This window comes from Lycorma delicatula, chromosome 4 (genome assembly GCF_047948215.1).
Source record: "Lycorma delicatula isolate Av1 chromosome 4, ASM4794821v1, whole genome shotgun sequence".
In the NCBI taxonomy this organism is placed as follows: Eukaryota; Metazoa; Arthropoda; class Insecta; order Hemiptera; family Fulgoridae; genus Lycorma; species Lycorma delicatula.
Window position 1 is genome coordinate 16,323,014 of NC_134458.1, and position 17,813 is coordinate 16,340,826.

A 17,813-nucleotide genomic window follows, 5' to 3' on the forward strand; every position below is an offset into this window, starting at 1 on the left:
CATCGAAGACTTTCGGTACAGTACAGGAACAGTGTGTTGCCGCAACGGAGTGTCTACGAATAGACTGAAAAATTAAAAAATGGTCGCACAAGTGTTACGCACGACGAAGGTGCCGGACGACCGTTTACCGCCACAAATGAGGAAAACATTGGGCGTGCACGTGAAATGGTTTTCTTAGACAGACTAGTAACTATTGATGAAGTGGCACATCGTCTGCAAATTAATCACGGTTCTGCCTACGAAATCATCCACAACAGACTTGGGTACAAGATGGGTCCCAAAACAACTCGCACAGTTCCATAAACAAACGCGCTTCGACATCTGCCATAAAACACTTGGATCGCTACGGTAGCAAACGGGACATCTTCTTAGACAAAATCATCACTGGTGACGAAACATGGATCCATCATTACGAGCCGGACAGTAAACGACAGAGTATGGAATGGAAACATCCAAATTCGCCCTGCAAAAAAAGTTCAAGACCTAACCATCCGCAGGAAAACTGAAGCTTACGGTTTTTCAGGACTCACAAGGCCCAGTACTGGAACATTATGAGGAAAGGAGCACGACAATACACAACAGTACGCGTTACAGTGAGATGCTTACTGCCAAGCTGAAGCCTGCAATTCGAAGCAAACGCCGAGGACTGCTGTCAAAAGGTGTTGTTGCACGACGATGCCCGTCCACATACTGCTGCCCACATTGCTGAAACGCTCCAGAAATTCAACTTTGAAGTACCGGCTCATCCTTCGTATAGTCCTGATCTTGCCCCTTCTGACTACCACTTGTTTGGTCGACTGAAATAGGCATTACGGGGCCGTCGATTTACCTTGGACGAAACAGTGAAAGAAGCGGTGCGTTCCTGGCTCGCAGCTCAACCGAAAACCTTCTTTTATGAGGGCATCAGGAAGCTTGTGCAACTATGGACCAAGTGTGTTGAAATACAAGGGGACTATGTTGAAAAATGATGTACATGCAAGTTTCCCATTTGTATTACAATAAAATTTATAACTACATTGGGGATAATAATTGACTTACCCTCGTAGTTATAATACTAATTAGTACCTGTAATATCCTACTACATTCATGTGGTAATTAAACTGCAGCTTTTTTGTTTTAAAGTATTTTTAAAATAAGTATGAAAGAAAAATTTCAGTAATTTTCTTGCAAAATTCCTGATAAACACATGATGTTAACAAAGGCCAATCCCTAAGCAATTACTGTGTAGTAAATTTAACTATTATTCCATTCAGAGAATTTGGAGAGTCATAAGTCAAATCTTAATTAGAAAGACCTGCCATCAGACTGGGTATACGTTTTTCTATTAGAAACTGCATTTTATGTTCTCCTGAAATTTTTAATGAATTGGCTGAAATGAAATGACATTTTCAATGCAGTTTACTCTGTTATTCTCTAAGGATCTATTTAGCTATTTAAATACCCAGAATTTTTTATTTGTATTGAATTGATTTTTTACATGATCAAATTTTGTTTGAAGTTCTATATGCCATTCAGAACATTAAAAAAAATCAGTAACAACATCTGAAAATAAGCAATAAGTTATTTTACCTATTGATAAAAGAAAAAGTAATATGTGATAGTTTCCTATCAAACTTCTATAAGTGTAAAACTGTAAAAGTGCTAAAATTAGCATAAGACCTCAACAAATCTTATGACAACAGATATTATTTCATACCTATATCAGAAAAAAATTCAAAATATCACTATTTTTGTACAGAAACTGAAAACGTAACACTACTTATGATGATAGTGTCATTTTAATAAAGAAAATTGCTGCTTAATCTTTCACCCTCAATGAATTTATATACACTGGTTCCATTTTTGACAAGAAAAAAATCAAGTTTCTCATAAGGATGCTGTAAGAACTTTTAAAATCAACAATGTTTAAAATAAAATTATAAGGAATTGTTTTGATTTTCATTATGGGTACAGATTGTAATTCTTATTATTTAAAAAAGGGATTCATTCAAAAAAAAATTATGGAAAGCTGAAAAAACAGTGAAAAAAGAAAATCTATATTTTTTTTTAAATAGAGGACTTATGTTATAATTTAATCAGATTTTGAAATATGGGGTGATGGAAGGGGGACTTGTCCTTAAGAAGGGAGATTGAATGTAACTAATTTTTCAAGAGGTTAAAGCTAGCTGGAATTTGATTGTCAATAAAAGCAGTAAAAACACATTACAAGTCATCTACTATAAATTATGGAGCATATAAATCAAAGTAGATTTTGATGAAAATTCTGGAAGTTTCTTATGTTCGAGATGCAATAGTAGCAGTAGCATGCTCAAACGACTACTAAAAACATTCTGAATATAGTCATTGTTAAAATCTCTTTACATAACTGATTAGGTAAGCTTTTAAAGGAATAACAGGTATGGCTTTATCTAGTAGATATCTCAGCTGCTTTTTTGGGTTTTGTGAAATGCCTGGAAGGAAATACACTCCTTGGGTAGTTCCACAGGCACAGAGGATCACAGACTTGCAGAATTCCAAAAAAGAAATAGCTATCCTGACATCACAGATAAATTGGCTTGACCAATTCTCAATATATACAACCACGGAAGAAGGAATAAAGGATACGTAAAGGGGTGAGAAGAGGAAGGAGACAACCAACTGACAAAGGGACTGCCTCAGATCAGGAAACTGACTTGCCCAGGATACTCCTAAGTCAATAGTATGTTATTGATATTTTATTTTTAAATCATTTTTAAAAAAATAATCTATGTGTAATTATTAAACAATGAGCAAGTTTTGCAGTTTTTATTGACATAGAGGCAGCATTTCCTTCCTTGTGTTTGAGTTCTGTCCTCTATGAGTTGGAATGCCGCAATGTTCCCGTAGTCCTGTAGGCTGAGTATGACTACTTGTCTGATTGCACGGCTCTGTTTAAGGATGCGCACCTAGTTGTGGAAAAGTCCGTCACCAGGAGAAGCCTGCAGGGTTCCATTCTCAGTCCCTTGCTGTGGAACCTGATATTCTATGGATTTTTGGGACTGACATTACTGGGTTACTGGTCCGGCTTTTGCTGATGACTGTCTCCTGTTAGTTCATCGTAATTCACGACCGCAGCTAGAAGACTGAGCGCAGGCAGCTTTGTCAACAGCAGAGGGCTGGATGGACATTCAAAATTTAAATCTGCTAATTTAAAATTTAAGTGTCTGAATTATCTAATAGTTATATTTAATGCACCAACAAGCCCAGCAAATATCTTGTAATTTACAAACAAAATTGTAATATTCAGTCCAATTCCTGCAGTACTTATCCAGAAAAGAGGGAATAAAGGAAGTTGACAGGAGTGACCAAATTATAGGATTATAACCCTTTTGGAAGGTGGAGTAGTTTACTGATTTGTAAGGACTACAGTTGGGCATATAATAACATCAAAAGCATACAAAATAAAGAGAGATGTAACTTAGAAGTAAAATACACATGTGTTTGCAAAATAAAAAATACAGGGCGATTCAAAGAAACGGGAAATTTTGAAAGTTGTGTTGGTAGTCGTGAGCGATTGGTATCACTTGATAAGTGGCGCCAGCCTCTCCAACCTAAACTGCCATTTAGTTGTCATGGATCCTTGGAGTGGTGCGCAACGTGCATTTGCTATCAAAGCGTTTTACAAAAATAATGACAGTGTGGAGGGAGCGCGTAGAGAATTTCGCCGTCATTTTAATCTGGGACGGCACGACCGTATTCCATCAGCACATGCAATTAAATCATGGATACCTAATTTTGAGGAAACCGGTTCGGCAATGAAAAAGAAACCTCCAGGCCGTGAGCGAACCGTCCCTACACCACAGAATGTTCAAGCTTTACAAGATGCTGTCACACGAAGTCCACGTCGGTCGATCCGTCGTCTCTCAGCATCTTTACAATTGCACAGTTCAAGTGTTCGAAGAATGTTAGTGAAGGACTTGCAATACCATCCATACAAGTTTCAGATCGTCCAGGAACTGAAACCGAACGATGCAGTTGTGCGAGCACAATTCTGTAATGTAATGCTTCAGAAGATAAATTATAACGAAGAGTTTGTTCACGAACTGTGGATGTCAGACGAAGCGCATTTCCACCTCAGTGGATTTGTTAACAAGCAAAATTTCAGATACTGGGCACAAGAAAATCCTACGCAGCTACACCAGCGTCCGTTGCACAGCCAGAAAGTGACCGTGTGGTGTGCTATGTCATCTTACGGTGTTATAGGCCCTTATTTTTTTGAGGATGACAACGGTCTTGCGATTACAGTGACGTCGGCTCGTTACGTAGCCGTGCTTGAAACCATTGTTGTGGAAAAACAAAAGAGATTTCCACCGATTCTTAACACAGCCTGGTTTCAACAAGACGGAGCAACGTCACATACTGCACGAATATCGATGGCAGCTGTACGCCGATTGTTTGGACAACGTGTCATTTCACGAAATGGTGACATTAGATGGCCTCCCAGATCGCCTGATCTCTCAGCTTGAGATTACTTTTTGTGGGGTTACCTTAAAAGCAAAGTGTTCCACAATAGACCTGCTACAACGGAAGAACTGAAGGCAAAGATCCGAGAAGCAATTGTGGAAATTCCAGTTGAGATGTTACGTCAAACCACGAACAATTTAACGAAGAGACTCGTGAGTGTTTACGTAGAAGAGGAAGTCACCTGCAAGATGTCATCTTTAAAAAATAAACTAAAATGTATGTATCCAAAAATGATAACATTTGTACAATTACATGAAATATAATTCATTTTCTAAAAAAAATTTTTCATTAACGTTATTTAATTGTAAAAATGTCCCGTTTCTTTGAATCATTCTGTATAAAGAATTTGAAAAGATTAATTATTCTTAATGTAGTGAGAACAATGTAAAAAAAATATTGGAATGACTGCGAAGGTAACAACTGAAAAAATCAAACTATGGTATTAATATAGAGAAGGGCACTGCTGTTGTTTTGTTTATAACATGCGATAGAGAAAGAGAGAGACAGTCTTATAAAAGTGGTAGTAACTTTTATTGTCAGTGCCCAATTATATAATGAATTGTTACATACATTGAAAAATCTCAAAATCACTGCAATAAAATCTTTATTTTTCTTTCAAAATGTATTTATATTCTACACTAACAAGTTATTGCTTATTAATTTGAACTAATAATTAATAAATTGTTACTAGCTATTATTTCATAATAAAGTACATATTATATGTAATGGAATGATTTTAAAAACATGGTAATTGTGTCAACATTAAAAAAAGAGAAAACATCAAATGTTATATAATACAATATGTAATAGTTCTGAAAATAACAAATATAATGAAACAAATTAAAAATTATGAAATAATACTGAATGACAGGACAAACAAAACGTTTTTTGTGATCTACTTACCACAAAAAGATATTGTATTCTAGTATGATTTATGAAAGATGAGTTATCTTTAAGAGTTTAAATTTTTTAAGACAACCTTTATGAATTATAGAAAATTATTATGTGCACAGCTTTTTGGGATAGAGTAATTTCAATGTTCCATAATTCTGTAAAATAGATTATATAAAAAGTTAATATTTAAGGGTATTTAAAAATAAAGAACATTTCATCCATCAAAACATTTAAAAGAATTTTTCTGATTGCGAGTTTCAATGTGATGCACATCTAGAAAATCTGTTCTGGATGAAAGACAGGGAAATCATATGTTTCAACAACATTATCAGTGTAAAAGAGAAGATGAATTTCTATTAGAATTGCTCGCAACCTCAATTTCCTCTTCATGAAAAAAAATATAAACACCTGCTGTACAAGCTACACAGCAAAACAACTGTACCATACAAGTAGTGCAATTAATATTTCACTGGATTATATGCTTATACAAAGCACATGTACTCTTTCTTAACATGCTGCTGAGATTCCTGTTAAATTTAATGCAAGTCATTTGCCCTCTTAAACCTTTAACAATTTTATTTTTAATTGAAATATACTATGTATTTATTCATAACTTGATGAAAAATAAACTTTCTTCTCTACAAATTGCCAAATAATGATTTTTTTAAATGGCTGACATATTAAAATCAACAATCAGAAAAACATATAACATCAGATAAAGCTGTGTTCTTAAATTTATTAAAATTTTTTATAAATCTATTAACAAAGTAACGGAATACAGATTGCAATAATGGGAACAGGTGAAAAACATTGTACTCTTATTTGTGGATAATTTTCTGCAATTTTTACAAGTTTTCTGAAATAAATTTCTATTCACAAGAATAATCCAGAAAAGAGCAAGATTAAAAACTGTATAAAGATAAATTTTTTATCTGAAGCAGTTTGGAAGACATTAATCTTCAAAGACAAGTTTTCTAGTTTGTGATGAATACAATAATACTGTTATCATAACAGATATAAAAACAGTACTAGACTAATTTTTCTATAGAAAGTCAATTCATTTTAAAATAATTGGATCTTGACATTTATAATGTAAGTACTAAAAGCCAAACTACTAACAGAGATAACCAAATTCATTAATAAATAATACTAGTGGTAACAGCATTTTATAATTTAATAATGGCCGGTAATAACTTTTTTACAATTTAATACAACTAGAAACTGCTAATATAATAAAAACCTACACACTACAAATAAAGGGTATAAATAAATGTACACAAATAAAAATGTATTATCAATGTATGTGTATGGTGTGAGTGGTGTAATAACACATTTTGCTAACAGTAATAATAACTTAACAAAAATATTGTAAATTAGAAAAGCTGAATTCCCATATTCTTATTCTCCCTTCAATTTTGTACCTGGATATAGCTTTGCTTCATTGTAGAAACAGAAAAATTTTGATGATCTTTCTTGCAGTTTACAGGGGCTGCCCACCAGTGCTTGTCATCCTGTGCAGAGATATTCTGTATTTTAGAGGCATGCATTTTTTTTTCTATAATAACCTCAAAAGAGTTTTTAACATTTAATTTAATTACTAAATATTATGATATATTATTTATAAAAGAAAGAAAAATTAATTTAACATTATATTAAGACCATGAACATATTACAAAATAACACAATGAAATCCAACACCTAGAAAACTTTTGTACAAGTGTATATAAATTATAAATCTGATGAAGTGCAATGTAAAGTCTAATTTGACTCGTATATTTATGCATTATACAGCTACAGATTGTTGGATAGTGTGTTTCACCAACTAATTATCATAAACCAAATGAGATTACCATCCAAATCATAAACTTGATATTGAAATGTTCATAAAAAAATAAATTTTTGAAAGGGCGTCATTTTTTAAATGAAACTCCACGATGTATTAGTTAACTACTTAACATAAAAAATCTGTATATTTAAAAATCAGAAAGATAATTTTTTTTTGAGAGACTATGTTTGCACGATTGATGTTTAATGTGGACTAGTAAATCAACAAATGATAGAATGATTACCTAGTTCACTCTCATTCAAGAAAACATAATTATTGTCCCAGAGGGAAGTACAGAAACTAACAGTTATTATTTTCCAAAAAGATGAGAGGGCAGGGTTACTTCACCAAACAACAGAAGGGCAAGTAGATAGAACTCGTTTGTAAAACTTATACACATATATTTAGCATTACATGAAATATAAACCACCAAAACGCAGTAATTAGATAAGTTAAACTTACCTTATTAATTTCCAATAATGGGTTTTCACGGTATCCCACATCTTCAGTCGGTATTAAATTCTATTTTTATTACATTAAAAGTTATTCTTTTTAATGATTTGCTGTTTTTTCAGAAATTATAATAGTTTCTATTGCCAAATTTTAAATGATATTAAACATATACAAGAGTATTTGGGAGGTCTAGTACTGGAATAATTTAATTTTTAAAACGTAGTATTTTCCTTTGTTCTATTGTCATAATTGCCAACTATTAGATTGTATTTTTATTATATTGTTAATTAAATCATCATCCTTGAATGTGATCTGGTGGTTAATCATTTTATATTTTTCTTTATATTTATAATGTAAATTTCTTGAGTACATTCATTTTTTTCACTATCACAAATTTCCAAAATATCTAAGTTGTTTTTGCAATCTGTAATACTATGTTTGCGTTCTAACAGATGGTTAGCTGTATCAGATATACCTCTCTCTTATTTTTGTATGCTCTGTAATGTTTTGTACATTTTTTTAAAATGTCTATTGGTTTTACAAATATTAATATTGTGACACTCGTAGCATTTAACTTTATACATTCCTCTTAATTCCTATCATTTTTATTTTTTCAATATTCTAAAATGTGATTATTTGGTTTATATGTTTTTTATATTTATTTTTATCATATATGTTAATAAATGTTTTCTATTATTTTATTTGTGTAATTGTATTTTTGGTACACACTGTTAATTATTGTGTTATTTTTTTGTTGCATTGGTATAATTATCTTTGTGTTTTTTATTCTGCTTAAATTGTTTTTATAATTTCACCAATGAAATCATTAAATACTACATTTGTTTTATTTAGTATATTTCGTTTTTAAGTTTTTTTTAATGTTTTTAGTATAATGCTCTAAATATCATGTTTTTATTATGTATTAATTTTTTGTGACCATGGGTGATTAGAATTTAAATGTATTATAATATTAATTGTTGTGGATTTTCTATAAACTAATGCTTCTATTTCATTGTTTATGTTTATTTAAATGATCAAATGTTCATTATTTATAGTTGGGTTATAGATGATTAAAATATCATCCGTATATCTTACCCACAATAATATTTAGTGTGTTGTTGTTATTAAGATAATAATTATTATTATATTTTCTGCTAAGAACACTATAATTTCTATGTTTAGTACTGTTTACCTTTCTTAGTTTCATTCTTTTATTATATACACCAGTACAATAAGTTTTGACAATAGAGTTATTCTGAAACATGTCAGCATATAATAAAAAAACAAAACAAATGAAGCTAAGAAAGGTAAACATTACTCAACATAGAAATTATTTGGTGTGTTTTTAATATGCTATTAACTATTTTATTTTCAGTCTCGTGTAAATATCTAAGACATAACAACAGATGTAGGTGATCCCATTGGTAAGTCTTCAGTTTTTAAATAACAATTACTCCCATAATCAAAGTAATTTTGAAGATAAATATTTCTCACAATAGTGATAATTGCATTGGTGAATTCTGGGATTTCATTTCATCTATTTATTTTATATATATATAAATATATATATATGTAACAGATTTTTTGCAAGGGAAAACACTGTAAAATTGTTAAAGATGCAATTACCCAATGTAAAAAAAAACCACATGAACACTACCTGGGTGTTTCAATGTATCACAGGGATGCATGACAGAAATTGTATAATCTCTTTACACATTTTAAGAACAAAAGATATTTACATAGTTATCAATCTACCTTTAAAAATGTAGAAGTTTTTTTATAAATAAAGTTCATTAAAAAAATAATATGGTCATTAGTCACTAAAAATGTTAGCAGTATGCAAGGAAACAACTTCAATTGTTATTTAACATTAGTGACAAACCAGTTTATTAAACATAGCTTTAGATGTTCAACATAAACTATACACCCCTCAATTTTACCTTTGTGTGGTTTCAGATGAAAATATTGATAAGGCCTGGGAAGAGATGAAGAATTACATTATACAGGTGCTGCAGGATGAATTGGGAGAGAGGAAGGAGGAGAGGAACAGCGAATGGTTTGAAGAAGAATGCAGAGTAATAAACAGAAAGTCAAAGGAAAGAAATCTTTAAAGATTTAAGAGTTGCTAGTAACACCTGCAGAAGGAAAAAAGAGAATGGTAGCAAAATTACATCAAAGGCATAGAGGAGATGGGTATGCAAAACAATAGTGGAGAGATGTACAGGAGGATTAAAGCATTGGTGAGGGGTTACTAAGCTAGACTTAATCTGTAAAGATGAGAATGGACAGGTGTTGGGTAAAGACAGGATATTGGAAAAGTGGGCTGAATTTTATGAAGGAAAGCTCCACAATGAATTGGAAGCGGCAAATGAAACAGATATCACAGTGTCGGTAGAGCCGATTGTATAATCTCCTAGTATACAAGAGGTTGAAGAAGCAATAGCAAGATTGAGGCAGTTGATACATGAATTTGTAACTTGGATATGGAAACAAGCAAAGTTGCTGAGTGATTGGAAAATGGAAATTATTTTGTCCCATTTTTAAAAAAGAAGACAGATTAAATTGTGGTTGCTACAGAAGTATAACACTGTTCAACATTGCGTACAAGATATTCTCCTTAGTTGTTTTGAAAAGGTTGATGGTCTATGCTGAAGAAATAAGAAGTGAATCGCAATGTGGCTTCAGGAAAAACAGAGGAACCACAGACCAAATATTTGTCATGCGACAGCTAATAGAGAGGTACTACAAGTACAATGTTGAACTGCATTGCACATTTGTTGATTTTCAGAAGCTTTTGATAACATCAGTAGAAAATGCTTGCCTAAAATGGGATACCAAGTAAATTGGTAAAGCTTGTTATGATAATTGTGGAAAGTTCCACGGCTTGTCTAAAGGTAGGAAATAAAGTGAGTAAATTTTCTGAAGTTCACAATGGAGTGAGACAGGGTGATGCACTAGCTACAGTAATTTTCAATCTCGCCATTGATAAGGTTTTAAAAACTCTGCAGGCAGATGGAAATGTTTTCCAAAAAATGGAACAGATGTGTGTTTATACTATGATGTGGTTCTCATCTCAAGAAATGTGCAGACCATAATACAATGTTTAAGATATTGCAGGATGAGAGAAAGACAGTGAGTCTGGAAATTAATATCAAAAAGACAAATACTTTAAAATGGCAACAAAGGAAGGTAGAAGAGTAATTCAAGAAATATTATTTGATGATGTGACACTTGAAGCAGTAAAGGGGTTTAAATATTTAGGAAATATCCTGAATAATGAGAATAGGTTACAGGTTGAAATAGAAAACCGAATGGCAATTGGAAATAAAGTGTATTTTGGCAACTTGAAACTCTTCAGGTCAAAGTTTGTAACATACAATACAAAACTGAAGCTATACAGAATGCTTATAAAGCCTGTAGTAAGTTGCGGGTCACAAAGCTGTACATTAACTAAAAGATGAGACATCCTTACAAGTTTTTGAAAGAAAGATCATAAGAATAATTGTGGGACCTGTAAGAACTGAGGACAGGTGGCGTATAAGGAATAATGAAGAGATAACCCGCTGTATTGGTGAAGAGGATTTAGTGTGAGACATCAAGGCAACAGGATAAGATGGGTGGGATATATGGCAAGTATGGAGAGTGTTAGAATGCCTGACGCAGTTCTTAGAGGGAAAATGTTTGTAACAAGAAGACAAGGAAGACCTAGAAGAAGGTGAGCAGAGGATGTACAGAGTGATCTGTGAGTCCTTGGTGTCAGACAGTGGTAGATAAAAACAATAGACAGAGATGTTTGGAGGCGTATTGTATGGGAGGCCAAGATTCACATTGGACTGTAGCACTGGTGAAAGTAAAGTAAGTAATAATAACTACCAATAATTTTGACTTTTATGCCAACTTTTAATGACAATAAAAAAATCTTTACAACTGCCCTTAAAAAGAAAGAATTTTATTAATAAATAGTTTGAAAAACCATAAACATTTCTTGGAAAATTAATAATGATGACCTTAGGTGAGTTCATTCACTATTAATTTAAAACAAAAGTTATGTTTGACTGAAAATTCATAAAACAATATAAAATTAAATATAGATTCTAATGTTAATAAAAAAATCTCTGAAACATTAAAATTCTTTTTACAAAGCTAATTATTAATGAAACTAACAAATGTTACAAGAATAAATTATATTTAAATAAATAAGACACATAGATTACTTATTTAGCATCATATAACGCCGCTTCTTTTTCCAATATATCCTTGGCAAGATAGGTGATAATTATACTGAGAATATTGGTAACGACTGTTATCAGCAGGATTTATGTAATTAGCTCATAGCATCAGAGCCTGAAGAGTAAATGTATATTTATCAACTACTTCTGACTAATACATTATTGAAGTGTTAACAATGAAGTTATCATTCACAGAATAAAAGCAACCAGACAATGAATAGGCATTTAAATTTGTTTTAACTTTTCAATGTTTTTAATATAATTTTGGAAATTATTGCAAAATTCCTTCAGATTGAAAAAAGTAGTTGCAAATAAAGTGTAACAAAATAACTTCCTTCTTACATAAAATGAATATCTCCTCCTCCTTTTTTACAGGGAAAGGAATGTTGTCAATTAAATAATGAAACTACAAATAAAAGTGTTTGAGAAATATTTATGAGGAAGAAACAAATCATTTTATGACTTTTACAAATTGTTTCATTAACTCTCCTTTTTTTTTAATTACTATGTTCTTTTTTATAATTTAAAAACTGTTTCGCTATGCTGCAAGTTTACCAAATATAAAAAACTATAATTCACATGCAAATACACATAAGCATAACCAACATATGATGGTTTTACAAATGGACATTTCAAACAGTCAAAGTAAGAAGATAACATATATTTCATTTAATTTGTTTTACCAAATTTTCAATGTACAATTTCTAGGATGAACTATCATCTAACAATACCCACAAAAATTTACTGGCTTATTACATTTAACATAAATTCTTAAAACAGTACTGAATAGATTCATCAGCCTTTTTACGTCATGTACAAAAATCAGGAGTTCATTATCACTGAACTGTTCTTGCAGTCTACAAACCTCCTATATTTCCGGTCCCAATATAAAACAATTTGAATTTTAAACAAGCCAGATACATCATCTAAATATATAATCAGGACTTTATGTTTTAAAATTATGAGGTCTAGCTTAAGCAACAGGCAACTCATTTGCATAATTGTCTTTTCATATACAGGAAATAAATATCATTTGATGTCACAAGCAGAGCACCACCCCGCTAAGTATCAATAAAGAAGCAGCTGGCTACCCTAAAATGGCGTAATCCTGTCACAAAAAGATTCAGTGACAACTAAACACAATATCAGTGATACAAAAGAAAGAAGAAATGAAGAATGAGAGAAGGTAGAAGTAGATGACCAATCGGCAAAAGGTCTGCGTTTGATTAGGATAATTTACAGTTTTGTGACTCAAATTATAATTGTAATGTAGGTTTTTAATCTGAAAATTGTAAATAAAAACTTACTGTACACTGAAATGTTTGCACGGTCAAGAAATCTAACAATTATATAATCTTGCAACTAAAATTCTACAAATAGTAAATGCAAATTAAACACAGTGCGAGAGTAAATATCTCATTCAATAAATAAATAAATTTAATGTTACTTAATAAATGACTAAAAGAAAAACAAACATAAAAAGAATGAGAAGAAACTTTATCTAAAACCTAAATGAATAAAAAAATATGATTATATTATTAAACAAAGTAAATAAAACTTTATTAAGAAATTATTAAATATTGAAATAAATTATGTAATTCTTTCTGCAGTTAAATGATTCCCGTGATGGATATTATAATACAAATTAGAAGAATTTTAAACATCAAATACATACAAAAAAACAAATAAAGATAACAAATTTACCACTGTTTGCTCTAGTTTAAGTTACCATAAATGAATCATCTAAATGGTTAGAACAACATTTCCAAAATATTTATTCCTTTTTAGATAAATGTAATTACAAAATAATAAGATAGAAATTGTTTTAAATAATCCTCACCATAAAGAAAAGCGATTGTTTTTTTACAAAATGATGTAAAAACTGTAGTTTAATACATAATCCTAATATGACTTTACCGATATGATTTTTTTACTGGTCACTTTTGGGGAAGGTATTAAGAGTTTGTATTCCAGACAGAGCTTATAAAATGATCATTATATGAGAGGTTACCTCTAAAGTAAAGCCCATTTCATTGTAAAAAAATTATTCTTAAAACTTTATAAATATTTTTTTATTTCTCTAATTTACATACCTTATACTAATTCTCTATATAATCGCTACATGAGTTGACATTTATCATAGCGATACACAACTTCAATATACCCTCGTCGTAATCTTCTGCCGCTAGTCCATTTGGCCACTGATTAATAGCATTTTTAAGTTCATTGTCACCCTCGAATTGCTGCCACACAAAAATTATTTCAATTTCCCAAACAAATGGTAAACAGAAGGAACTAGTTCAGGACTATTTCCCATCCATATATTCTCGGTAAATCAAGTGGCGGACCCGCAACATGTAGATGTGCATTATCGTGCAGCAGGACGACGCCGTCGATTTTGAATGGTGCGCTGTAACTTACGTAGAGGTTCGCAGTAGGCTTCTGCATTTACAGTCGTTCCACGTGGCATGAAATCAATCAATAGTATGCTGCACCGATCCCAAAAGACTGTGCCATTAGTCAGCGTCCAAATGGCTGTGGCTTGACCTTTGTTGGTCTGGTTGGTGATTAAAAATGACGCCATTCAGTTGCTGCTGTTTTCTCTCTGGTGTGTAATACAAAATCCATGTTTATCGCCGGTAACAACTGAATTAAGGAACTCATCACCTTTTTCTGCATAAAAAATTCCAAACCAGATCCCATTCGCATTTTTTTGTGACGTTCCGTTAAGACGTGTGGCACCCAACGTGCACAAACCTTTGTGAGACCTAAACGGTCATGAACAATGCGACCGATATAAAACATCAGGAAAAAGAAAGGCCAGGTCGGAAATCGCTGAGCGACGATCTTTTCTGATTTCGTCGTCGACGCGTTATAACAAGTCCTCGGTGATTATCGAGGGTCTCCCCGAACGTTCTTCATCGTGCACATTAATTATAAACCTTTCACACCATTTTCGGACGTTTCTTTCATTCATTACATTATTATTATTTCATTAATTACAGAAACCAACTACCTATGAATTTCAGCCGGCTTAATATTTTGATGGTTTATAAAACGTATGACTCCACGTATTTCATATTCGGCGGCAACATCGATTTTCCTATTCATTTTATAACGTAATCAAAGATACTACAACGCGACAATTACAGACAACAATGCAACGTCTACATTATTAGCGTGGCCATGAACGACAGGTTCGCCAGCCTTAAGGAGAGAAATTTCCCAGCGGTCTTTACTTTAGAGATATTTCTCGTACACAGGAGGGTACTTATATGTCGTTTTCTATCCGGGTAAAACAGACTTGCACAATTCACTGACAATAAAAGCTACATTTTAAGATTACATTTACTATGTTTACAGAAGCTGGAAGAATAAAAATGTCAAGAAATATTTTTTTGTTATAAAATCTCCTTTTTTTTAAATTACACGTAACATTTTTTATTATACAGATAAGAATAGTTTAAAATTTTATACGATTGTTATAGCACTATGTTCAATTGTTATAACGAGACTAACTGGTGATTCTAAACCTTTTTAGAAGTCAAAAGAATGCGAGTGGTGCTCACAATTTCAAAAAAAAGAAATGATGTTTTTAGTGAGAATGAGGGAACCCATACATGACCGTGTATTTTTATTTACTTTGCCCCATTGAGGAGCCATGCTGATATTTGTCCCAAATACCCTGATATCAGTGAGGGGAAAAACACAAAAATACAAGCCGCTGAAAATTCTAAAATTCTAATGAACATAAACAAATCCTGGGTAAGACAGTAAAATACCTCGTCAATGGTAGTCTGTTTGTGAATTAATCGTTCCCTTCTTTTATCCTCCTCATTTCCTTGTTTTTGTACCTTTTGTCAAAGCAAGTTGTTTTAATAATGGGAACAGAGTCTAATTCAGTGTATAAATATTTTTAGAGATGGACGTAGAGAGTACACGTATTAACATTTCTATGCTGCTCTATGATAAGAAAAGACTGCAAAGGGCTAAAACAGCAGCTAGAATACTAAAAAAACAGCTTACTGAAGAAAATGCAACTAAAGAATTCTAGAACATGCTGTGGAGGATCACGGAACTCAGAATGCTTTGAATATAGTATGATAAACATTACTGAAATATTCTATTTTCAGATTTAGAAGCGAATTCTTGAAACGGTAGCTTTTCAGATAAAATGCACCTTCCTGAAGCAGAGAGAAAGTCAGTTCTAACATAACTGTAAATGATGAGAGAGCATGAATTTTTTTACAAGTTACTGAAATACCAGCCAAAATGTATTAAATTCTAATCGATAAATAAAATGCCTTTCAGAGTAAAGATAAATATCTTAATTTTCAAATAAATGAAAATTAAGTTTCTAACTGTAGCTGTAGACTCGAAGAAAAAGCAACAACGGCAAATTTAAAGTATTTCAAAGATTGTAAATTTAAATTAGCAGGATAGCTCCTACACATAATGAATTATACAGTATATTACATATTTATATATTCTGTAATTGATACATGGCTTTATTTAGAGAATGTTTATTTACACATTCATTTAAATATCGGAATGGAATATATATAATACTATATTTTCATTCTGTGCATTTTAAATTATAAATACTAACAAAAATGTTGTAAACATACTGTTGTGGCATAAACTCAACTTCCGCAAAATCCTTAAAACGCTTTTATAGAAATAAATTTAAAATAGCTGTTAAATATTTTTTGTAGGCTTTCACATCAATGTCTTGACAATCTATAAACTGATTTATCAAACAAAATGAGTTCAGTTGCAGCACTCACTGCTTAAACTGAATTATTATTTTTTCAATATGTTAAATAAAAAAGAGAAGACAGTTTAAAAGTCAATGTAAGAACACAAAAACCAAAATACATCAAAGCGAAAAGATTTTTTTTTGTATTTAAGTACAGCTTTATAATGAAATCTGATTCTATACAATGCTGCATTTTTCATAACATCATAACATTTCCTTAGGGCAAAGAAAGCAAAAGCAGGAAATAATATTTTCCTTTTTCCATTGTAATAAACCTGTAATCACTTCCAACAACCAGAAATTTCCAAGAAAAAGGTTTAGAATAAAAATTTAAAATTTTCGGCATAATTACAGAACTACTTACGATATATTTCCATGAATATCATCATTTCAACTTAACATTGACTTTTTTTAATTATTATTTTAGTAATGTTATATTTTATTAAATTTCAATTAAAAAAAAAAATCGTTTAAGAAAAATGTATTTACGATAAAGCGTAAAAAAAATCATACTACTACCTGACCTTGGAACAAACTAACTAAACTGATATTTTTTTCTGAATATACAAGTGAACATGTAGGTAAACGAAATAACCACTGAATTAACAATTACAAAGCCAAGAATGTTCTGTGAAGGAATAATAATGTACAAAAGAATGTACGAGGGCAAAAATAACAAAAACACGAATTTATGTCTATTTATAATCACACGGACTAAAAAAACAATGGACATTACAATTGCAGTAATATTTAACATTCATTCACAGACATAAACACGCTACGTTTATTGCTCCTATAATATATTTCACATGATAAATGTTCATAATAAAACAAATATCATTGAATACATACAACAAAAAACTGTTTTATTATTTTAAAATATAAATATTAAAAATAAATTAGAATTACACCCAAACAACTTTTCTTTTTTTAAATTTTTATTTGAAACAATTGTTATCTGGTGTGTAACAAAGGTATATTAGTTATTGTAATATGGATCAGGTAATATATTAATCACCTGATTATATATGCTACTAAAAGAAAGAAAATCGCTACTACCCCGTAAATCTTAGTAACTAAGGAAAAACAGCTTATAATAATAAATATCTCCAGTTTCCTTCTTTACTGAAAAAAACTAATGGATAACCGAAAATTCAAAACCGATTCATAA

At 31.3% G+C, this 17,813-nt stretch overlaps 1 protein-coding gene across 3 annotated transcripts in view; it reads right to left on the bottom strand.

The window, feature by feature from the left end:
• LOC142323140 (F-box/LRR-repeat protein 20) overlaps nt 1-17,813 on the bottom strand; it is an 85,986-nt gene that overhangs the window by 50,923 nt on the left and 17,250 nt on the right. For 2 of the 3 annotated variants that reach the window (XM_075362403.1, XM_075362405.1), the window contains one exon: nt 6,798-6,887. The exons of the other annotated variant lie outside the window; for it this stretch is intronic. In XM_075362403.1, coding sequence (XP_075218518.1) covers nt 6,798-6,887 — 90 coding nt within the window. The remainder of the gene's footprint in view (nt 1-6,797; nt 6,888-17,813) is intronic. 3 annotated transcript variants of the gene reach the window in all.